The sequence below is a fragment of the Coenobita brevimanus genome, chromosome 71 (assembly GCF_032717465.1).
Source record: "Coenobita brevimanus isolate Jiangsu-jjx chromosome 71, ASM3271746v2, whole genome shotgun sequence".
NCBI classification, from domain to species: Eukaryota; Metazoa; Arthropoda; class Malacostraca; order Decapoda; family Coenobitidae; genus Coenobita; species Coenobita brevimanus.
The window spans coordinates 47,561,099-47,586,651 of record NC_137024.1 but is presented as its reverse complement, the minus strand read 5'-3'; the positions used below and the strand labels follow the sequence as shown (position 1 = coordinate 47,586,651).

General features: G+C 40.4%; 1 protein-coding gene across 1 annotated transcript in view; it reads right to left on the bottom strand.

Annotated features, from left to right (window-relative positions):
* Window positions 1–25,553, bottom strand: part of LOC145406772 (protein O-mannosyl-transferase TMTC1-like) — a 328,915-nt gene that overhangs the window by 107,472 nt on the left and 195,890 nt on the right. The window contains exons 8-10 of the mRNA XM_080277869.1: window positions 24,791–24,912; window positions 11,046–11,189; window positions 8,404–8,517 (exon numbers count right to left, since the gene is read on the bottom strand). Of these exons, the coding sequence (XP_080133995.1) occupies window positions 8,404–8,517; window positions 11,046–11,189; window positions 24,791–24,912 (380 nt within the window). The remainder of the gene's footprint in view (window positions 1–8,403; window positions 8,518–11,045; window positions 11,190–24,790; window positions 24,913–25,553) is intronic.

The window sequence follows — 25,553 nt, the reverse complement described above, 5'->3', positions numbered from 1 at the left end:
CAATTTGTCCATCATAAATGTCACTACAAGAGGCATAGGATGAGGCTGTACACACGTATCGTATGATCAGTCTCTTCTTTCTGCTTTGGGCAATTTTTTTTTTTTTTTTCTTAAGACCTCATAAGTGTAAGTCTTCCCTTTCGCACCTCGGCACAGTCGTCCACATGACCGCTGACATTCAACAAAACAGCTCAGTGCTTAATCATTCTTTAATCCTCTTGGTGCCATATTTCTTCATGATCTGTCTTGGAAGCCATACACAGCTTCTTTAGCAAGACAGCTTCCCAGAGGTATGGTGAACCAACACTGAGCAATGTTTAAGTAGTCCCATTTACTCACTATATACAGTTACCTTATTCGTCCATGTAGGGAATAGCTACAGCCCTCGTGTAGTGAAGTTCGCCACATACAGCACTTGCAGAGTGGAATCAAAGGTTTTTCGTCTCATCAACTGCTCTCGCTGACGCCTGTCCAATTCCTCTCTCAGCCACTGTGATGCACCTTTTACCCCTTGTATCACTACAAATATGATCACTGATCTGAGCGCTGTGCTTGCATCCCTTACCTGTTAATGCGGCCTCGCAGTATCCATCTATCCATATGTTTTCACCATTTTTCTGCCCATCTCTAATGAAAGAGTCAAACGGCACTCTAAGTCGTTCATATGTACAACTGGTCAAGTGAAAACTGTCATCTTCTGTATGTATTCCCCTTTGCCCATAATTTCCAGTCATTAAATGCAGTGTGTCCATGCAGCTCAAAGTGAATTACTCTTGAATTGGGTTCTCTCCTTTGTTCATTTATCCGGAGAGAACGAGCTTTTCAGGCTCTAAACCTTGGGTTCCTTTTTTCTGCATTAAAAATACATTAGGCAATATGCATATGACAAGGTGTGGCCTGTCCGTTTGTAATCGAAAACTACAGTGCAAATCAAATGATCTTGCCTCCCATTTGTGTGTGTGTGTGTGTGTGTGTGTGTGTGTGTCTGGTTCCATGTTTGTGAATGTATGTGTGTGTCTGTGTATGTGTGTGTGTGTGTGTCTGTGTGTGTGTGTGTGTGTGTGTGTGTGTGTGTGTGTGTGTGTGTCTGGTTCCATGTTTGTGAATGAATGTGTGTGCGTGCGTGCGTGCGTGCGTGCGTGCGTGTGTGAGTGTGTGTGTGTGCGTGTGTGTGTGTGTGTGTGTGTGTGTGTGTGTGTGTGTGTGTGTGTGTGTGTGTGTGTGTGTGTGTGTGTGTGTGTGTGTGTGTGTGTGTGTGTGTGTTGCTGCAGCTTTTGAAGAATAAAAATTGGGTGGGGAGAGGGAACAGTAAACAACTAGAGCTTTTTCGCGTGTATTCCTTCCAAACCAACTCATTCTCTTTTCCTTGCCAATTAACCCGTCTCACTTTAACTTGCCGCAGATTTTTGTTCTTTCACAGCATACCTCACGTAGCTCAGTGGCAGAAAAAAAAAAGTGTTCTGGCTCTATATCATTCCCACAACACCAGCATCATAATCTATTGTTAATATCGTTACAGTTCAGCATTCACAAAGATCAGATGGCAATTGTAGGCCAAGCTAAAATATGACAATTTGAGGTAACCTGTTAATCCTTTACATACCTCGGCTCTTTTCCATTTATTTCTGTTTCCACGACTTTGTTCAGATTTCGATGACGAGGTTAGAAACAGTCTCGTACTTACTTCAGTGGGATAAAAACTTTGATTATATTCTTGCCACGGCAGAGGGTACTCATCTTAAGCTGGTCCCCTCGCAGTGAAAGGGTTACACTTAGTTTAATGACCAAACCATTTGAATTCCGAGAAGTTTATTAACGTGACCCGCATCTCTCTCCTAATGAAGGTAAATCACCTCGCTTTCAGTGTGCCGCATTCTCGATGCCAAGGCAGACTTTGTGGAACTTCTTCCTTGGCTATTTATTTTGCATTCTCACACCTCAGTACCCTTTAGTATATTGTTTATGTGTTTGTAATAATGACAGTGTTTGCATCGGTCTCACACACACACACACACACACACACACACACACACACACACACACACACACACACACACACACACACACACACACACACACACACACACACACACACACACACACACACACACACACACACACACACACACACACACACACACACACACACACACACACACACACACACACACACACACACACACACAGTTAATAATAAGTTGTAATAAGCAAAATAAATCGCAAACGAGAACACGACCCAGTGTGTTAGTACAGATAATTAACTTCTTCAGTCTGTTGAGAAATATTGTTTTTTTCTATCTCCAAACAAATGTGTTCACCTTTAAAAGAGAGTTTTCGAACTGGATTGGTACGATGTAGTCATAGTTAACCTCTTCAGGAATAATGTGTGTGTGTGTGTGTGTGTGTGTGTATTTACTTTTGTTAGAGTTTTATTGGTGTGCTTATTAGTGTTTTTGTTAGTGTTAGTGATAGTTGACGTGCTGTGCTCTGTTTCTGGACCATATTGGAGTGGCCTACCCATTTGTGTTAATAATGCAAACTAATGTGACGTGGCTTTGTGTGTGTGTGTGTGTGTGTGTGTGTGTGTGTTAGTAGTGCAAATGAACGTGTTATATCATGTATGTGTTCAGCTCATTCACCACCGCGACGCTTTTTTTATTCCATGCTCTTCTAACACCTGATCATTTTATTCAGTTTTAGAGAGATCTCACATGGTCAAGGCGTTTAATGGAGACTGTTTCTAAATCCTTCACTGTAATAGGTTCTCCAAGTTAAACAAAATCGTCTGGTGTTAGCAAGAATACGTTAATATCAGACGTCATGGTAATAAAGGTGTTCTTAAATCTGAGCTTGCTACTCTAGAGGTTAGTAGTTAACCCTTTCATATTAAAGAGAATTCTAATATTCTGTTCTAGTTAGCAACAGACGATTTTATAATGCTAAGAGTGAGTTATAGGACTCGGAATGTTCACATTGGTACTGTTAACTTCCTCATGGTCGGAGTAACTCTTATTATCTTGTTCTAACTGACGCCAGGCGATTATTTTTTTGATTTCGGCAGAGAATAGTCATACGAGTTTGATAGCGTTAATGCCACAAGCAGACGGTGATTAACAGGTGTGTTATCTGGGAGACACGTAGCAAAATGCCCCTTTTGATTGCAGATAACTTTTTCGCCACGATGACGCCTTTTGTATTGTATTCTGCGAACGCCTCCAGTCGTACAAGTCTCGTCTAAGCTAATTCAATTTGTCAGTTGTTTACAAGAATGAACTGTGCAAGACGTCCCCGAACTGTAAGGTTAACTGATGTATGATTTGCGATGCAGCCAGTGGTTTGTTCTGTTTGCTTGTGGTAGTTACCCCAGGTTCATCTGAAATGTGAACCCGATGGATTGCAGACTGAATATGCCTTTTACCGGTGGTCTATCGTCCTCCTCCCGAGAGATAGGGAAGGAGTTGAGGAATGTTTGTATAATCAGGTAGCGTCACTGTCCATTTATATCGGTGCCACTGCATGACGTCATCTCTCGTTGCTTGCAGGAAAACCAGTTGCTACAAGAGGTCTGTCTTTAACTCCATAAAACTGTCTGGTGGATGCAAGAATAAATTGCGAAGAGTTGTCATAAAAATGAGATGAGTTAATTGGGATTGTGAAAAAAAAAAGTCTCAGCACTGAAAACCATTTGTAAGGTGAATAAGCATCGTCTGACCACTACAGGAATTAAAATGAAATTGCATAATTATATAGAAGTCGTTTATACCATTCTTCATGAGGTTTGCTGGTGGGTGGTTATTCACGGAAGGAAATTTACGGAGTGCTATGAGATGTCGTCAGCGATATAATATGTGAATTACCTATGACTTTGACAATGACAGTCCTTTTTTTTTTTTTTTCTTTTAGTGACTCCTATTGTTATTTCAAATGACAACTATCAAAACCGTTACAGAAATTATTGTTAGCCCTCTATGGATTAAAAATGAAGGACTCGTACTTTTCTTAGAACAAATGGTTCCTTTTCTGTCGGCTCCACCACAAATATTGTCCGTGGTAAACGTACACCATACTCTTTTCTTTTTAACTTCGCCTAAACTTGCCATCTTTCCGCCTTGAATGCTGAGTTGCAACATTAGGTTAACATAAGAACATGAAGCTGGTCACTTAAGATGTACACTACCATGAAAAGGTTGTAGGGCCGTAGCATCATCTTATTCTGCCATTAAGTTACGTTTAACGAGCCGCAAAAGGACAAAAATCTGGGCCAAGTCAAGGTGAATTAAATTTAGTGAGTCATGATTTCTGCTGAGCCACTGTCCATCCCTACCCCTCGTGGATGGAAGTCATAGCCAGGATTTTACACCTAACGAAGATCTGTTGGTGTTTGGGAGCTTTTCCGGAGTGCACGAGTGACAGCGTTGTGAAGCTTCGAACCATGGTAATGAACAACATGTCTTTGTTCAGTAGAAAATCTGGCTACGACTTCCTTTTAGCCAGTGGTAGAATTGGATGGTGAACACAAACTAAGGCTGACTATTTTACAGTAACGGAGATACCGAGCAGCCACACGGCAGTCCTCAATGCCTTTCTGTAACCCTAACTGCAGTGATCTCCACGGCAACAAATATGTCATTTTTTTTCTACACAAATCTTCACAACGTGCGCAGTTAAGTGCCGGCATTCTTTTAATTACTCCAGCCCGACTGCAACACGGTCACACATACAAAACACCCACACACACAGATATATATAGATATATATATATATATATATATATATATATATATATATATATATATATATATATATATATATATATATATATATATATATATTCACCATATATAAAACTACGTCGTTGTGAATTGTACTTGAAATTTACCCTTAGTGCTTGTGGATACTCGTACCCAGTTCTCTCAATAGAGTTCATGGTTGCATGAGTTTTAAGGGCCAGGCTGTAGTGGTACGCGCTGGGGGCTATCATATCACAGAATTGATATGTATATAAATTTTGGTGAATATCTATCTGTCTGTCTGTCTACCTATCCATCTGTCTATATCTATCAGTCTACCTATCTATCTATTTGTGTGTGCGCGCATGTGTGTGTGTGTGTGTGTGTGTGTGTGTGTGTGTGTGTGTGTGTGTGTGTGTGTGTGTGTGTGTGTGTGTGTGTAAATTTGCATCATTGTGAATCCGTTGGGGTACCGGATACACAATCATACATCATGCACCAACTTTGGTCAGATAACTTTTTTCTGATGATAAAGGGCATCTCTATAACGTACAACATATCACCTCCGTACGTCCTTTACCCGTTGATATTATGGTAGTTTTTCAGTATCTTCCATTTTATAATTTTTTTACCCGCCATTTGCCAACCTGCGCTGGCAAACACTATTGACCGCCAAGCAATCCTCGCTTCCCTCATCTTATCATTCTTCCTCCACCGGGGAACAACACAGTCAAATGAATACCTCGCTCTCTGCAGCCAAACATTGCACTAAACCTCATAGTTGGCGCTTCAGCTTTCAGGTGATTGGATGGATAAGGTGAGGGGATTATCACCAATTTTACTATATATTCTGTCTGTGTATCTATAGGCAGAACGACATGATCCCGTGTAGGGATGGCCATTTTATATCTGAGTTAGTTGTTGTACGGAGATGGGCACTAACCCTTCCCCAACCCACTTGTTGACACGTTGGGAGCACAAATGGGTTGGTTATATGGCTACCACCCAGCATTGTAAATGGTTTCCTGGTTTACGGGAAACCATTAGGCTTGTCACTCAGTGTAAAGCCACCTAAAATGGAAAGGAGAGTAATAAAAATTGACAGGAAAGATGGGGGAAATAGGAAGAGGAGGGCAGACATAAAAAGAACGATAAAGGTGAAGGAAGAAGAAAGTACATCGAGTGGGTGGATGATGATGGCCACCACCTACCACTGAATGTTACCGGGAATAATGAAAATATGAAAAGTTACGACACCTTAGTTAATCTAGCCCACAAAGCCGATTATAGTATCAGACCTTACCTATTCACTCCATTTAATACGTAAAGGAAAAGGCGTGAGCAATAAGGAGTTTATATTGTGATGTAGGACGTGTTTGGAAAAAGGAGCTTAAAGAAAAATGAATGAGAGGGGGAGTATGAAAGAAGGAGCTTAGATTAAGATGTATGAGTGGGAGAAAGAGATTAAAAGAAGTCGCCTTGGTATGTGTGGGAGGAAGGGTGTAAAAGTGTGATCTAGATATACTAGTATGAGTCGGAGGAAGGGTGTGAAAGAGGGTAGACATAAAATTATGTGTGGGAGGAATGGATTGAGTGTAGATGTATGAAGAAATGTGTGAAAGCTAAAGGATGTGACAGAATGAGGCACGTTCTTATGAGATGAAGGATGGGTGTGTTAAGAGAAGGTGCGTGAAGGAGGAAAACTAGTTGTGGGTATAGGAGAGGAAGACAGGGTTTGAAAGAAAGAGGGTAGCTGTCGAAATGTGAGTGAGGGAAGGGCGTGAAAGGAGAATCATAGATATAGGAGTGGGAGAAAGAGTGTTAAATGAGCTTAGATTTAGAAACATTAACGTAAGAAAAGGTGTGAAATGCAGAAACAAAGATGTGAAAGAAGCTGTATACGATTGAGTGGCACGAGAAGGATGGAAGTAAAAGCTAAGATGGAGATGGAGAAGGGTAAAGTGCGTGGGAAAAAAGAGCTTAGATGTAGAAGGAGGAAGTGTGTAAGACAACAAGTTTGTTTTAGAGGCAAGATAAGGAGAAACCGTGTGGCAGAATGAGCAAATGTGTGAAGAGAAGGAGCATAGATTATAAGCATGATTAAGTTGAAGTGTGAAAGAATGGGCTAGATTCTGAACTAAGAGAGGGAGGAAGGGCGTGAAACAGAGTTTAGATGTAAAACTGTGTGAAAGGAAAATGTTAACTGTAAGAGGAGGAGGAGGTGGAAGAAGAGGAGGGGTGTGAGAGAAGAAGCTTAATAGTAGAAGTATTGATGGGTGGAAAGGTGTGTAATAAAGAGCTAGATTTAGAAATATGAGTGAGAGGTGTGTGTGGAGATGAGAGTTTAGATGCAGAAGGAGGACGGGTGATAAAGAAGAAATTCAGATGGAGAGGTGTAAGTGAGTGGCAGAGAAGCAAGTAGGAGCTCAGGCTGGTTGCTGGATATCTGGCAATCGACCAGTGTCATGGAGGCCGGCCAAGATCATTAAGTCATTCAATAATATGCTTTATTTTTATTTTTTTAGTTTGCTCCTGCTTCCTGCAGGCAATTTTAGCACATTAGGAGACTGTCCAGGTAGTTAATCAGGTAGTGACATCAACCTTTAACCCATTCCACCCTATAAGCCACCCATATACTGAATGAAACCGTCTGGTGTTACTAAGAATAACATATATAAGACTTCACCGAATCGAAGGGGTTAAGTCAGAGAAAAACATGGAGATACCGACGTAGGGACGCATTCTCGTTACTATATGAGACTTCGTGGCAACTCCTCTTTAGTGTAACGTTATTATTATTTTTTTTTTTTACCTGACAGAAACTCCTAACTCCTTTTAGCTCATTTGATGGCTAAGTGTACTCTGACTGGAGTGGAGGGCCGATCTGATTAATGGGTAAGGAGACTAATCTTTACCTCGTATCACTCATCAATTTTCACACAACCACAACTCACCCTTCAAGCTGTGAGAATTGCCTAGTTCTGTCAGGTGCAAATCAAACTGGCCATTATAATTTTTACATTTACACTTTGCGTTATTTTTAATGGAAAATGTATCGCCCTAAAAAGGCTAAGAGCACTTAAAAATATGTCGGGGTGTAATTCAAGGCACACGACTACGGAAAGGATGGTGATAAGCTTCATTAACCAGCCTCCTTACCACCCAAGATAGAGCAGTAATCTATCTGGCACAGGAAACTTAACAACAATTCTTCATTTTATATTACACCCCATTATTCTGTTCTGTGCAAGATTTTTTTAATTGTTTTTAAAGGCGACATACCTTGCCTGAACAACATACTAGAAGATATCAAGCTGTAATGTGCAAAATAAGTCGCTGAGGAAGAGGTGCCACGAAGTCTCCCAAGCCAACAAGAACACGGTCCAGAGTCTACAGGGAAGGAATACCGGCTAATTGATTCAAGAAATATAATAAGGTTTTGTATGAACGCTTATCTGCTGCACTAGGATAATTATGGAATACAACCATTATCTGCCAAGTCTCAATTTTAACCTAGAATGCAGCCACTAACAGTCGATGTTATATCCAGGTGCCCAAGTATACTTCAGGTTGAAAAGACACTAGGATGAAACAAGCTTATCCAAGAGTCTGATCGGTATTGACACGCGCTCACTCAGCCTAGTTTATACCGGTATGTTTCTCTTCTACTGACCTGATGGCCTCCTGATAGTGGTGTTTGGCGAGGTCTGTGTTGCCCAGGTCCTTCTGCAGGTTGGCGAAGTTGTAGTGCATCTTGGCATTGTGTGGCAGCGTCCTCAACCCAGCCCTGGCCATCACACAAACCATACACATCATTAGCGAACATCTTTTCGGAGCCTAAAATTAGTCACACACGCACACACACACAAACACACACATACAGGTGTACACACAGACACACGGACGCACACACAGATACATACACACTCCCGCATACACACACACACACGCACATATTCTTTGTGTGTATATATATATATATATATATATATATATATATATATATATATATATATATATATATATATATATATATATATCCATCATCCAATCCTACATTGCCCCGTGAGGAGTGTAGGAGCCCGAGGCTAGGCAGTTGATTCCGACATTTAAGATGAGAGTGTATATATATATATATATATACACACACACACACACACATGAGTATAACAGATTAACACATTTGCATAAATATATACACGTAATATATTCAACAATCATATATTATTTGATAATTTAGTAAAATCTGTTAACATTAAAAAAAAAATTATTATTTCTTATGGCAATAAGGTTTATATATTTTACATACGTCCTCTTACCCTGCCATCATAATCGGTTGCTATTCCAGTTGATAAGTCATAATGCATTTAGCAACGTTAAAAAAATCAGAAATAGTAGAAAAAAAGCAGTTTTACTATTTTCCTCCCACCCTCAGTATTTATGATTAGGAACTTGCTCAGTACATATAATTTTTTTAAATGACCACAGTGTCTATCGATACCCTCTCGTCCACCACAGTATCTGTCTTCATCTACTTGTCCACAGTATCACTTAATAACCAGTCGTTAGTGATATCAGTCATTTATCTTTTCATTAGGATGATGTCTTATTAAATTGTACCTTCTCCTTCGAATACCATTTTCTCTGACTTCAGGGAAACCTTTCACAATGAATGGGTTAGAATTAATCTGCATTAAGTCTTCCACTATGAAAGGTGACCGTAAAGTTTCATTAAATCATTATAAGGTAGTTGCCCTCGGCAGGGGCTCATTTGATGTGAACTTAGTCTGCTATTCTCCTTACTGTTGGATCGTATGGTAGCATGAATAAAATGAAAAAATTGTCTTCACGGCTAATTATTCGTCTGCAGTATTTATCATAACCATCCAGGACACCAATACTTAGCTACAGTTTTTATCTTCATACCATTCCTCGTCATCTGTTGTTGTTACATAATCTTGGTCTGTCAGACCGAACAGTCCCGTCAACCACGAGTAAGCAACTGCTTCTGTGGGGCCGTCCTACTGGTACAGTTCAGTAAATGTACAACATGCAGTGACCCAGCATCCCCTTATGGCAGACAGAGCCTCGCCAGGGCCAGGCCCTTCCCTATGGCGAGGTGAAGGGAAATATGAGAAGTTTTGGTTCCCGAGTGGACGTCACAGCTGCTTAGCTCAACCGAAGGTGCTCAACGCCACCACATGTAAGCTACTTGTTAGCACCTATTGCTCGCACACACACCACAAAGCCGGTCAGGAGACAGGACGTATGTGCTGGGCAATCCCCAGTTCCTGTCCTCCCCCAAAACTGTTTTTTAACCAGCCCATAACCCACTGACCGGGCTAATGTATGGCCCGGCCTGCACTACAGGTGCAGGGAATCTATGAACGAACGAACGAACCTATTGCTGACAAGGAGATAGAACGGAGATATTCCACTGTGTTGTGTCTCCTCGTTAGTAATAGTACTGAACTTCATGTCCATATTATCTACCATAAATTTATTCGTCCATTGTCTTTGAAGTACCGAAGCATTTTATTCACACAGACACCGTACCACTTTGTTCCCATTCTCGTTATACTGTGGCTGCAGAATGCTGCAGTTTCTGTGCTGATTCTGGCAATTAAATTACGCCCATATTTGTTTTGTTTAAAAAACATTATTGCGTATCCTTAATTACGTTAGTATTTAACAGTTTTGCAGGAGAAACACACACACATATTATTGTGCGCCGTGCTGTATGTGGTATAGGGGACTTAGTAACACCAATTTAGCGATTTATTTTATTTATTTATTACATCTTAACATCCTCTTGTATGGTAATTATATAATTTTACTGTAGACATACTTCGCATCACACACAAATGGATAATGAGATATAATGAGTAAAATCCGTCGCTAAGGAGAAGTTGTAAGGACACTTGAATATGGCCCTCTAACCTAGGCGAACTCTTTATCTTCCAGAACATCCCTCAACTGAATATCTGGGTTTGGCCTGAAGCATACATCAAAGTGCGCCCATTGCAGCAAAACGATTGATCGAGGTAGGGTTGAATATTTTGATCACTAAAATTTCTCTCGGGCGCATAATATAGTCTTGTTTCAGTCCACGTATAGTACCAGAAGCGTTCCCATAGCAGCCAGTGAATTAAGTACTTCGTTATTACCCCATCATACTGAAGTATTTTCTTCACACTGTCGCTGGACATTGATGTGATTTGGGAAAAACAAATCGCCAAGGAGAAAGTGCTAGTAACCCTCCATACCCAGCTAAGGCATGGCGCTAAGACCCAAGCGTAAAAATACAATACTCACAGGAATAGCGTCTCCCTGGTCTGCCAATCCCTGTTCCTCTGAAGGGTGCGGCAGGAGAACACCACCAGCAGGAGCAGTAGTCCCGGGGCTCTCAGTCTGCCCGCCCGAGACAGCCCCACCGCCACCAACACTGAGTACCCCAGGCTGTGAAGACATGAGGAAGGGGTTAGTGGCTGTAGTAGGGGGTTTGTGGTTATGGTAGGGGGATAGTGTTAGTGGTAAGGGGTTAGTGGTGGCAGGGGTGGATCAAGTACAATTGTCTTGGTATTTGAGGTGTATTTAAAATACATTTTCAAAGTATTTGAATTTGTAATTGTATTTTGGCACCCAGAAAAAAGTATTTTGTGTTTGTATTTGTATTTCTTCAGATTGCTTTATGTGTTGTTACATACAGGCAATTTGTGAATTTTTCCGTGCATTAATGATGATAATATGTAATTCTGATATGTAGGTATTTGTATTTGTAATTGTATTTTTGAATTTGGGAATAAAAGTATTTGAATTTGTATTTTTGTATCAGTATCATAACTTCAAAAGTATTTGTGTTTGTATTTGACCTCTAAAAAAAAGATTTTGATCCAACCCTGAGTTGTAGTGATTGGGGCTAGTGGTAGTGCCAGGGGGTGAGTGGCATTGGTAGCGGTTAGTGGTAGTGGTGGAAGTTAGTGGTTATGATGGGGGGTTAGTGATAGTGGTAGGGAGTCTGTGATTGTGCCAGGAGGTTAGTGGTAGTGGTAGGGGTTAATGGTAGTGGTAAGGAGATAGCGGTAGTGACTGGGGGTTAATGGTAGTGGTGGGGGGTTAGTGGTAGTAGTAATGGGTTTAGTAGTAGTGGCAGGGCTTTAATGGTGGCGGTAGAGGGTTAGTGGTTGTGAGAGGAGGTTAGTATGGTAGAGATTAGTAGCAGTGGTGGGGGATTAGTGGTAGTGGTGGGGGTTTAGTGGTAGTGGTAGAGGGTGAGTGGTTGTGGTTGAGGGTGAGTGGTAGTGGAAGAGTTGTGATATTAGCACTGGTATGAGGCTAGTGGTAGTGGTGGGGGTGCGGGAAGTAGTGGGGTGTTACTAGTAGGGGTTAGAGGTAGGGGATTAGATGTAGGGGGCTGAAGGTAGGTAGTTGACAATGTGAGTGGTAAGTTGAAAATAGTGATAATCTGTTAAAGGTAGTGGGGTGGTGGTAGTAGTATAAAATTAAAGGTTATGTACAGCGGTAATTGTGAGGGTGTCAGGTTAGCGTCATTGGTATAAACCCTGGGGTAGGAAATAATCATCACACACCCTTCCACTACCATGCCTAACTGTAACGTGGCCAATAAACTGAGTGACCTAAAAAACAGTTCTGAGATGCATTTCAGCGATAGGTATTTCATATGAATGTTTTACATCTCTTCCTCCCATGGACGCCTTTTCAGATTCGATGACATCCCTAGAAGCCAAAATTAGTCAGTGGATATTCACACGCTAGGTACTTCTCTCTGGCGAAGCCTCGTATGGTGCTTCAGTTCTGTTCCGTAAATATTTCACATACACACACACACACACACACATGATGCTTCACTAGACCAAAGCCCCACATGATACGCCCCTTAAGGATTTTCACATGCAAAACGAATCAGTCTAGCAAACCTCATACGGTGCTTCACTTTAGCAAGTTCCATTTGGTCCTGCATCTGTCTAGAACTTGTTTATTAGACATGAACGTATTATATTGAGGACAGACTTTTCGAGGCGGTTAATTATAATCTTTAATAACCCTGTAAGAACAAGAGGTCTCCCCTAAGCTCAGTGAAATCCTCTGACGGTGACAATAGTCATTTAACATGGATGATATCATAATTAAAGGAGTTAAACGCGTTAGCAGGATGAAGCCTTTTTTGTATTATATTTCTAATATTACATGACAATTTTATTTACCTTAAGATGACCATCAACAGTGAAGGGGAAAAAAAAAAAAAGAGCTGTATGTGTTCGTAAACCTTCCAGTACAAAAAATCAATCGTAAGATGAATGTGATGGTTTAAAGGCAGCAGGTATGAAATGATAATATCCTCGTATGGATCAGGTTTAGATAATTTTCTTCAGCCTTCATTTAAGCCAGAATATTCATAGCTACGTCACCTTGCATGAATACGTAATCGTTGACCCTAAATTTAGCATATTGTCCTTATCCAGACGTACGTATATAAGGTTCCTAGCTTATTTATAATCATCATCATTATCACCATCATCATCATCATCATCATCATCATCATCTTCATTTCCTTCTTCATCTCCACCTCCATCTCCATCTTCTTCAGTTTTTTATTGTGCTCAGTCAGAAGGTTATGCTTAAGAAACAGATAGAAGACACGAGAGACATCCAAGTGCCCAGTGAAGCTCTGATGAATTACAAGTTAGCATGCAACTCAAAGAAACAAAATTACTAGCACATCCCATCCAGAAATAAAGTTACTAGGACATCCCAACAAAAAAAAATGAAAAAATTACAGTCATATCCACCCAAGGAGGAAATTAACCCCTTCACAACAATGACGTTCTTAATTTATTTGCTATTTCTAGGTTTATTTACCTTTGCAATGCTATCAGGTAACGACGGAGTAAGAAGAGACTATCTATCATTCCGGTTCGAAGAATATGTCTAAGCTGAAGAAAATTATATGGAAAAAGCAAGAATGAAATAATATACATGCCGTCCTGGTGAATTGGTTAACCTTTTCGTTACTGTGACGTCTTCTCTCATTGATTTATTCCAGTTGTTCGTGGATGATTTTGCTTAGTTCTTTGAGAGGTCTTTCAAACAATAGGGGTTATACAGTACATAGTCTTCAGTAACCCCTTCAACAGCTAGAATGCTAAAAGTAAAATCGTCTGGAGTGAGTAAGAATGAAACAACAAAGTCGTCTTGCCAGCAGTGTGGTTAAAAACACGTCCCACGCAAATGCAGACATATGACGAAAATAAACCTGGCCGTGTAAGAGCAAAGGTACACGATCGACAGAAGAGGACCTAGGTTGTTGTGTTGGTTCTGGGTGTTGTTGTGGTTGTTGTTGCTGTGGTGGTAGTTGTGGTGGTGACTTATGGTGGCGGTCGTGTTAGTGATTGTGGTGGTGGTGTTTGATGTGGTCGTGGTGGTTGTGTTCATTGTGGTTTTTGGTTATCTTGGTTATAGTGATGGTTGTTGTTGTTGTGGTTGTGTAGGTTTTGGTGATGGTTGTGGTTATCTTGGCTGTAGTGTTGGTGGTTGCAGTAGTGATGGAGGTAGGTGTGGTTGAATATCTAGGGAAAATTGTGGACGATACCTGGGCGGCATCATTGTCTCGCTCTTGGGTGCTCGTGCGCGGCTCAAATGGTACTTTCAGCATCCCTGAGAAAGTTTGTCGCCAGGAATATTGTCCCCAACTCCTGCTACGGCCATTACAAGTACGCCCTCTGCACCTGCACCCTGTCTCACCAGGTCTAGGGTTGGAAGAATTTTTTGTTGTTGATGGATATTCAAATTCTTAACTCTTTTGGATTTTTGCGCAGCAGGATGGGGTGATGTTCCTTATGTCTTTTTCCGTTACGATATGTGTGATGTAATTATTGATGTCTAAACAGTCTTTAATAATAATACCGAAGCAAAGATCCGCATCGGAACTCTTAATGAAGTATATGGTAGTTTTGAGATGGATGATTTATGTTGTTGTTGTGTAATTCAGATATTGGTTTTTACTGATGTGTGATATATTTAACCCCCTCATAACGAAAGGTCTCACAGCCATTACCTACCGTCGCCTGTACTTGCACCGTCTCACCAAGTCTACCTTGGCTGCATTATTCGTGATGGATGTTGAATCTTTTGGAATATTTGGATGAGCATGAGGTGTGTGGTTCGTGAGTTATTAAGGCCTTCTTTCTTTGTATACAAGTAACCTCTTAATTACAAAGTGTCTCACAGCCATTACTAGTACCCATCCTCCAACTGCACTCTGTCGCACCAAGTCTGTCAGAGGAACAAGTGTCTGGTGGGTATTGAAACTTTTGGAATATTTGGATGAGGATGAAGTGTGTTGTTCTTGAGTTATTAAGGCTTTATTTTTGTGTGATACAGTTAAATTCTTCACCGCGAAAGGTTTTACAGCCATTCCAAGTACTGTACATCCCCCTTACCTGTATCCTATCTCATCAAGTTTGCCCAAGTTGATATGTAAGTTGATATGTTTGGTGTTGGCTGTTGAAACTTTTGGAGAATTTTGTTAGGGGAAAGGTATTTTATTCTTTCACATTTTAAGGCCCACGTATGACTGTGTGATGTAACTGAAGCCATCGTATTGAGCAGCCAAGTTACTGGCGCCACTAGTTCCAAGAAGATATTTGCCGATACGTATTGAATGTCGGAGATGCCTCGGAGTTTTGCGGATTGGTTAAATATGTTTTTGTGATGCAGTTCAGGATTTTTTTTTTTTTAATATTTTTGCACGATGTAGGGACTATTATTAAAACGATAGGTCTCACAGTTATTACTAATACGTCTCTCTGAACTTGCACCCCAAATCAAATCCCGGTTGAAATAACTTTTTGTGATGGAAATTAGGGCGTTGAGTATATGAATAGGACAGGTATATTTTCTTGTGTAAGTGAGACATGTCCTTGTGAGTGATGTAATTACTAGCGTCTAAACAAATCTCGTTAGTAGAAGTTTTGCCTGATGGATGTCGAAACTTTGGAATGTTTGGGTTGGGGTAGTGTATTTTGTTCTTAGGTAAAGAGGTGGTCTGCTGTCTCAACGGACGCGGTTGGGCCAGGGAGCAGATTAACAATTTGAATTCCGTCAAAACAGACTTTACTGATCCACCGGACGACCCTACGGCCTACGACATGTAAAATCACCACCGCTAATACCAATACACAAGCCATGTATGAGACAGACCGAGCATGTATTCAATATGGAGGGTGGGTGTTAGCGCCGAAGTGATGACATTTGGTAGTATATAGTGCGTCGGACGACTACTGGGCCTCAAGGAACAGGTTCTTTATCCTATGTCGAGAGTCGGACACATTAAAAAAATGCAGTTAACCTCTTTTATGACTAACGGTGTCTTGGCCATTATAATATACACTTCCTCAATCTGCTCCTTATCTCACCAAGTCTACCTGGGTTGAGTGATGGATGTTGAAACTTCTCGAGAGTTTTGTTGGGAATAGCTGTGTTCTTGTATAACGCAATTTTTACCATAATTATTATTATTATCATTATTGTTATTATTTATTATTATTATTATTATTTATTATTATCATCATTATTATTATTATTATTATTATTATTATTATTATTATTATTGTTGTTATGGCCATGTGGAGAGGACGGAGATTGAGAGACTTACGAGGAGTGTATGCGAGTGAGATGGAGGGGGGGGAAGAGGGAAGGGGAAGCTGAGGATGAGATGGAGGAATGGAGTGGAGGGGTACAAGAGAGGCGTGTCAGCTGGGAATAGGGCAGTGAAATGGCGTTGGACAAGGCGACATGGAGGCAATTTTTTGTGGCCACCCCTTAAGGGATTAAGGCGTCTGGCAATAGATAGATAGATTATTATTTTTATTATTATTATTATTATTATTATTAGTAGTAGTAGTATAGGTATTATTATTATTATTATTATTATTATTATTATTATTATTATTATTATTATTATTATTATTATTATTGTTATTGTTATTATTATTATTATTATTATTATTATTTTATTTATAGTTGTTGAAGCTTTGGGAGAGCTTGCATGAGGCTGGGTTTTTTCACCTGCGTAGTTTAGGTATGATTATAATTATGTGTAACGTAATTAGTATTTTGCTGGAGTAAATTATGGCTTTCCTGTGTAGTAAAGGTCCCAGTTTTAATTATGCGCCAGGTAATTAAGTATGATGTAATGATCTTTCGGCTGCTGGATATAGACGCTTTTGGAGTGTTCGGGTGGAGACTAGGCTTAGTGTATTGGAGCAGTTAAGGTCATTAGTAGTAACCTGTGATATAGTTAAGTAGTTAAATATAATGTAACTATGCAGAGTGTAATTATGTGTGTAATTACGTGATCAAATGTGACGAAATTGAGTGATGTTCTTATCGCTGATGTAACTGCATGATGTGTGTATGATGTATTTATGCGTGATGTAACAATGTATGCTATCTTTCATTAATGATGTAATTATGTGATGTAATTACGGTACATATCGTGTAATTAGGTGGGATATAATTAACTGCTTCGTGATGGATGCTGCAGCTTTCGATTTTCCGGACAGGATGAGGTATGCTGTGTGAGACCTTGGTTATATTTATGTTAATGTAATTATGTGGGATGTCATATATATTTTTGATGATGGGTGTTGAAGCTATTGGACTGTTGACGGTAGATGAGGTGAAATAAATTGTTCCTGCGTAATTCAGGTATGAGAGAGAGAGAGAGAGAGAGAGAGTGTGTGTGTGTGTGTGTGTGACGGGGTGATAAGCGAGGTGAGGCGGAGTGTGAGTGAATGAGTGAAGTAGGAGTGAGACGCAGGTTACTAAGGTGAGAAGGTATTAGCGTCCTGATTGCTGTAGACATGCCCAGACAGAGGTGGCAGGGATGTACTGGAAATGGCCATTCATCCGTGACATTACGATATTTCGGACATCTCACTTTTCTATTGCCCTTCCATACAGGAAAAACGAATACACAACTGATGCAATTGTTGACCCTAGAAGTTTAGTCTGGTTCTGGGCCAGGTCAGTATACTTTTTGGTGGCAGTTTGACCAGCGGTTTTGGAGTTATTAAAAAAAAAAAAATCTAAGTTGTGCCTGTCAGCAATATTGTCATTTGTGATCAGTAACTCTCTCTGACAGTTACAATCTTCTAGTTGATGTTATTATTATTATTATTATTATTATTATTATTATTATTTTGTGGTAGGGGGGGCGCTCACCATCCACTTACTCGATGTAGTGCTGATGTCGGGTGTCCGCCCTTTCCTCTCCTCCATCCTTCTTTCCCTCCATCCTCTTCTGTCTTTCTTTCCTTCATTCTTTCCTTGTCCTTCTGCCTACGGGTGACTTTACATTCCCTCTTCTGTCATTCATTCCTTCATTCTTTCCTCTTTCTTCTGCCTGTGGGTGACTCTACACTGAGTGACATGCCAAATGGTTTCCTGTACACAAGGAAACGATTTACTACGCTATGTGGTAACCATACAGTATACCCAAATATTGGCGCCTGGTGGTTTAGTGGGTAATTACGGCGCTCCAATCGGATTGAGCCGGTGAAGGTTTATATCCAAGGGATGGTTGGGGTTGACTGCTCATGTAATGCCACTCAGGGATGAGTGAGGCTCGCTACACTCATCTTAAATGTTGAGACCAACTGCCTAGCCCCGGGCTCCTACGCTCCTCATGGGACAATGTAGGATCGGATGATGGATGGATGGATGGATGGATTATTATTATTACTATTACTCATTATTATTATTATTATTATTATTTTTATTATTATTATTATTATTGTTATTATTATTATTATTGTTATTATTGTTATTATTATTATTATTTGTATTATTATTATTATTATTATTATTATTATTATTATTATTATTACTATTACTGTTACTACTACTGCTACTACTACTACTACTACTACTACTACTAACTAACTAACTAACTGACTAACAATAATTGCAGTAATCTTGCTGTGTTCCTTATCATTGTTATACTGTACTGACAGTATACCCCATGTGAAAGGATTCTATCTATCTGTCTATTGCCAGACGCCATAATCCTGTAAGGGGTGGCCATTTGACTTTGAGTTATTTGTTCTACAGGGAGGGGCACCAACCCTCCACCAACCCTCTTGTTGACATGTAGGAAACACGTATGGTATGGTTATATGGTTACCACCCAGCGTTGTGAATGGTTTCTTGGCTTACAGGAAACCATTTGGCTTGTCACTCAATGTAAAGCCACCTGTAAAGAAAAGAAAAGCAATAAGAAGTGACAGGAAAGATGGGAGAAATAGGAAGAGAGGAGGGCAGGCACAGAAAAAGAATGATAAAGGCTTAGGAAGAAGTAGGGAGCACTACATCAAGTGAATGGATGATGGTCGCCACCACCTACCACATCCCATGCAGATGAATATGAAAATCGCCCGCCTCTGACCTGGCCTTGGTAACAGCCAAAAAAACGGAGGTTCGCAAAACGAGGGTGGTGTCAGTGTTGGTTAATGCAAGGCTGCCCTCGCTCCCTGTCGCTCATCGCCGGGATATTATTGTTCCTTTTCCTTTTTTTTTTTTTTTTTTTTTTCACTTCGCTACGTTCCACCAACTAAAACTTCGGGTTCAAATCGACAGCTTTCTTGGGTTGCTTTATGTAGGTTCATTTTTTCTTTCACTTCTTAGTTCCACCTATATATCCCAGTTCAGTAAGATATTATTTATTATTTCTAGTGTTTTTTTTTTTTTTTTTTTTTTTTTTTTTTTTTACATTATAAACAAAATTCTTCCATTGAAAATAATACGATAAATTCGGCATCTTTCATGAACTTGTGATTTTTTCTCCTGGCAATTTCACATTTACCCTGACTTGGGGTATACGCGGGTCACCGCGGGTAATAATGACAGTATTAATGACGTGGGTTAAATATGACAGCATTTCTGGTTTGATCTAATGTTGAAGTTTTTCTCGAAATCTTTGGTTTTATCTTTGCATCCTCTGTCGAAAGAATTTGTTCTGTACTTATATTTTAATGTGTGTGTGTGTGTGTGTGTGTGTGTGTGTGTGTGTGTGTGTGTGTGTGTGTGTGTATGTGTGTGTGTGTGTGTGTGTGTGTTTACTCTTCACAACGTTTCACCACTGGGAGTCACGAGTGTAATTGAACGTCGTTCTTAGATTCTTTGACATTGATGCTTTTTTCTTGCATATCTCGATTTATCTGTATGTTCCGTGTCAGAAGAGTATGTTTAGTACTTACTTTTACCACATTTTTCTACCTCATGATTGGCACGGGCTTAACTCGACGTTCTTCCTGGATTCCCAACCTTTGATAATTTTCTCGCACTCCTCCATTTCACCTTCACATCCCCTGTCGGAGGAGTATACTTTGGAGAGGTGGAAGTCGAATGACAGACGTTTGAATGTTTATCAAAAGTTCACGAAATCGATCACAGGCTGAGGCAGGGAACATTGGTAATTTGAATTTCGTTAACGCAGTCCATAATAATAATAATCTCTCAAGAGACCGGCCTATCTATCTATCTATCTATCTATCTATCTATCTATATATCACAATGCGAGGCCTAGTTCTACTGAATATCATTGATTTAACTGGACATCGATCTTAAACTGCCTTACTTTGATATATATTTTTTTTCTCGCGTTTCTCACTCCACATTACCCTTATGTTTCCGCTGGAGGAGTATGTTTATCGCCCGCATTTAGAAGGCGGAACGATGATGTTTTTGCCTGCCTCTGTGTGTGTGTGTGTGTGTGTGTGTGTGTGTGTGTGTGTGTGTGTGTGTGTGTGTATGTGTGTGTGTGTGTGTGTGTGTGTGTGTGTTCCCATTATATCTCATGAATGGCTTGAGCTGTCAACATGAAACCTTCAGGTATCAGGATATGGCCAAAATCTTGGCCGAGTTCAAAATTGGGCTCTGCGGGTCAAAGTCAAGGTCACCAAAATGGCTGTCATAGGTCAACATGTTTTTATCGCCCACCTTTAACACCATTATATCTCATGAACGGCTTGAGCTGTCAACATAAAACCTTCAAGGTATAAAGATATGGCAAAAATCTTGGATTTGGACAACAGCATATTCCGGCGGGCGATTAGCATTCAGCTCCCGAATGCTTTTCTTTCACTGGTACTATTTTTAACTTTCATTTACCATTGTAAGCGATGTTGCATCGTTTAAGAATCATAGACTTAATAAGACATCGTTCGTAGGCTGCCTTGCTGTTGTCCCTTTTCTCACGTCTCTCTATTTCACATTTACATCCCCCGTCAGAGAATCATGTTCAGTACTTACTTATACAGGATCTCCATTACCGTAGTCTGTTTGTTCTCTAGAATTGAAAGCAGGAACCTAGATGTACAGTGACGGTTGCATGTCGAATTCTGGGGGAACGTTTGATTGCTTTCCCTCTCACCTACACACTGAGAGCACTTTATCCCCAAACGAGTGGTCCCAGGTTTGATATCCTGGTTGACCATGGGAATTTTGGGCATGATCTTTATCCCAGTCTGTTCACACCAGAACTGAAATAGGGATTTGTTAAGTGATGATTGTGTCTTTTAATCTCATGTAATCCTTGTTGGGTGCTTTATTATCAGTCACGCTTGTATGTGTTTCTGATTGTCCTCTGCTCACAAAAAACTGGCCACGCATGTTTTGTTACGTCCCGACACTTATTTCTTCTGAAACTCACATATTTCCTCGCCAACAATTCTTCCTATGCCTCCCTCCGTCCTTCCGACTTGGGAGCATGCCTTAGTCATGTTGTGTCTTTTGGAAGAGGGGTAGAAATCACAGACCCTTCTCTGCTCAGCTTATTAACCAGTAATGGGTATCATCCTTAGTACTGATCATTGTGTAGATGACGAGCCTAAATGTATTTTAACAAACTGACAAACGTCCATGTTTTTGTTCTTCTTCCCCACTGGGAATCACTGGTTAAATTTGACATGTCTCTTGGGTTGTCTTAACGTTGATACATATCTGACGACATTCATGTACCTCTTACTGCCGGAAGAACATGTAATTCTGGTGCTTCATTTTTCTTCAGCTTTTTTTTTTGTTTTAACTACTTCCATTGTGAGTCATAGGTTTAACTGATGAAATCCACAAATATATTTTAGATTATATTCTTCCTACCGGTACCTTTAGACGATCTTATTCGACTAGAAGAGACTTCACATTGAATTGGTTAGATATGTACTGTATCAACATGTTCATTAACAGATCTCCTGCTTAAGTTGAATAAAGATCGGCCGATACCGATAAGAACAAAACGAAAAATAAGCTACTGGATAGAGGAAGTTAAACAGACACTTTTCACTCCAATTTAATTTTTTCTTCTTTTGCTTCTCGATTTCACCTTTACCTCCCCTGAACGAAGGATACAATTATGTACTGAGGCTAATGTCCGTTTTTTCACGTTCACCACTGAGAATATCTGGTTTAATTCAGCAACATTTTTGGGCTGCTTCAGGTTGATAGATTTTGCCGATTTGACCGTTACTTCTTTGTCAAAAAAAAAAAAAAAAAATTACTGACATACGTGTAGTACATTTTTATTGTTTCTTTTCACTACGTTCTTCTGAAATTCACTTCCACATATCAATTACTTACTCTGTCCTTCCTTCCTTCCTTTATGGGTGCTTTCCGTAACAGTTGGGCTCTTTTCGCTTTTCTTGAAGTTCTTGCATTGGGAATCGTGGGTTGGAATCCAAAAGTTTTTATTTTCTTTCGTTAGTAATACTTTTTGTAACCATTAATATCGGATTTACATCCCGTTTGATGGCACTCGTATATACGGCATTTCAATCTTTTTATTACTTTTGTATCTTAATATCTCGGTTTTGACGTTCTTCACTACTGTCACACTATGGCGTCTTTTGAAATATTATTTGTACAGTGACTGTATTTAGCTCATGAGAGAGACGTCGTAGCGATGAAGCTTTACATTATTTCCATAAACCACTTATTTTTCAAGACTCCGTTTTATCATTTTTATTATAATTTTTATTACTATTATTATTATTGTTCTTGTTGTTGTTATTATTATTTTTCTTTGCTATCGGCATAAAATTTTCTTCAGCATCGGATAAAGTTTCCGAAGTTCATTTGCTGTCAGTAATCCTTTAATCTGTTCAGTCGTGCGACATATTTTAAATATTTTTCTTGCTTTCTTCATACGACTATGCAGAACTTGTTCACACACGCACGCACGCACACACGCACGCACGCACACACACACACACACACACACACACACACACACACACACACACACACACACACACACACACACACACACACACACACACACACACACACACACACACACACACACACACACACACACCTAACATTCTAGGAATCAACGAAGGGTCTGTCAAACTCCAATCTGCAACGCTTCTCCAGAGCAGAATATAATCATCTGGAGGTAGCGAAAATGAATTATGACAAGGCCTCAGATTGAAGGGAACATACAGAATCAGTCAGCAGAAGAACTTAAATGAGCCGCAATTCCTTATATATCTCACCTGCCCCCTCACCTTTCCCCCAAATCAGTTCTTCAAAAATATCATCACCTATCATCATCATCATCGTAATCACTATCATCATCATCATCATTTTCCTGTCGCTAATTCTCACTAAATGTAGGCCGAGTATATGAAGATGGCACTCACAGAAACAGCAGTGAAAGAGTTTGATTAGCAATACATTACAGCAGAGAGAGAGAGAGAGAGAGAGAGAGAGAGAGTAGTTTGGCTTCGTTAAATGGAACGCCGAATACTAGCTTGTTTTATCGTTTAACTGAGTCGTTAGGCCAATTGTATCTATGTCCAATTTTTGTCCCTTCCCCATACATTCGTATTAGTTATTGCTGAAAATACGTTTTCTCTCTCTCTCTCTCTCTCTCTCTCTCTTTCTCTCTCTCATGCACATACGCCAACCACAATAAAATACAAAACAGTCGAAATATTACACACCCACACCCACACCCAAACCCACCCACCCACACCCAAACCCACCCACCCACACCCACATTCACCACCCTCCCACCTACCCACACACCCACCCACACCCACACACCCACCCACACCCACACACCCACCCACCCACCCACCCACACACCCACCCACACCCACACACACACACACACACACACACACACACACACACACACACACACACACACACACACACACACACACACACACACACACACACACACACACTCAGAACCAAAAAACTATTACCAACACAGACACAAAACACAGTAGCAATATTAGATCAACATCCGGTGCTCTGGTTACTACAGAATACCTCTCTGTTAGAATATTGTTTTTCCCTTCAATTTTTGCCAATAATTCTAGTCTTTCAGGTGGACTAGGGTAAAAAAAAAATAACAGGGTGGAATTATTACATGGTTGCTGGAACAAAAATGGGCGTGTTCTTTTGCAGGGGTACGTGATAGGGCGAGAGAGAGAGAGAGGTTGATATTGTTAACTATAAAACTGTTTGGATGTTAATTGTGAAGCTGTATGGGATGGGGGGATGGATGACTGTGTGTGTTGTGGTGGTACTTTTGGATATATTGTTGTAGTTCCCCTCCCCCCCCTGTCTGTCTGTCTGTCTGTCTCTGTCTGTCTGTCTGTCTGTCTGTCGTCTGTCGTCTGTCTGTCTGTCTGTCGTCTGTCTGTCTGTCTGTCTATCTGTCTGTCTGTCTGTCTGTCTCTCTCTCTCTCTCTCTCTCTCTCTCTCTCGAACTATGGACATATTAGAATAGTCCTAGTTCAAAAGTGAGCTTTTGCTGTATGTGACAACCAGCTTGATTTAAACACTCATTTAGGAGTTAGATGCTTGAGAGTTTACGTTTATACGAGAATGTATGTATTCAGTCACTGCAGTTAAATTATACTAGTAAAGCATAATTAAGTTATCATATGCATGGTAACACTGTGAGTGATATATTTTATTCATTAGCGTGTATAAGCCTTCTCATGTATTGTACCTCTTCTACTAACCTTGGAATATACAGGATCCTCTCTGCCACAACGAATCCCACGGTAAAGAAGAGGTTGGTGGCGGGGAGGAAGGGGAGGACGAGGAGGGCCAGGGACAGAAGAATGGCGCGTCCTTCGCTACCCTGCAATACGGACGAAAGAAAGTTTATGAGCAGGAGTGCCTGGTGCTGGCATGAATAAAACGCTTGAGTAATCTGTAAGAAGAATGTCAAGAACAGGAGCGGAGCAAGGCCTTTGGTACCCTGCAAGAGAAAGGTGAGAGAGAAGTAAGTGCTTTTGCCACCAGTTTTGTGCGACTACCTGCATAAAGTAGTTGCACAGTCGCTACCACTGCTTGGATCGAAAAGTAGTATAACGCTACTTTTTTTTTTTCGAAAACTAGTGCACTACCACTACTTTAAAATCATATAGATTTGTCGTCATCATCATCATCATCATCCTCATCCAGTCCTATGTTGCCCAATGAGGAGCGTGCTGGCCCCAGGCTAGGCAAGTTGGTCCTGACATTTAGGAATGAGAGTGACCAGCCTTACTTATCCCTGAGTGGCATTACGTGAGCAATATTCCCAACCATCCCTTGGATACAAACCTACACAGGCTTAATCCGATTAGAGCGCCTTAATTACCCACTAAACCACAAGGTGCCACAATATGGTTATATGGTTACCACCCAGCGTAGTAAATGGTTTCCTTGTGTACAGGAAACCATTTGGCTTGTCACTCAGTGTAGAGTCACCCATAGGCAGAAGGAAAAGGCAAGAAT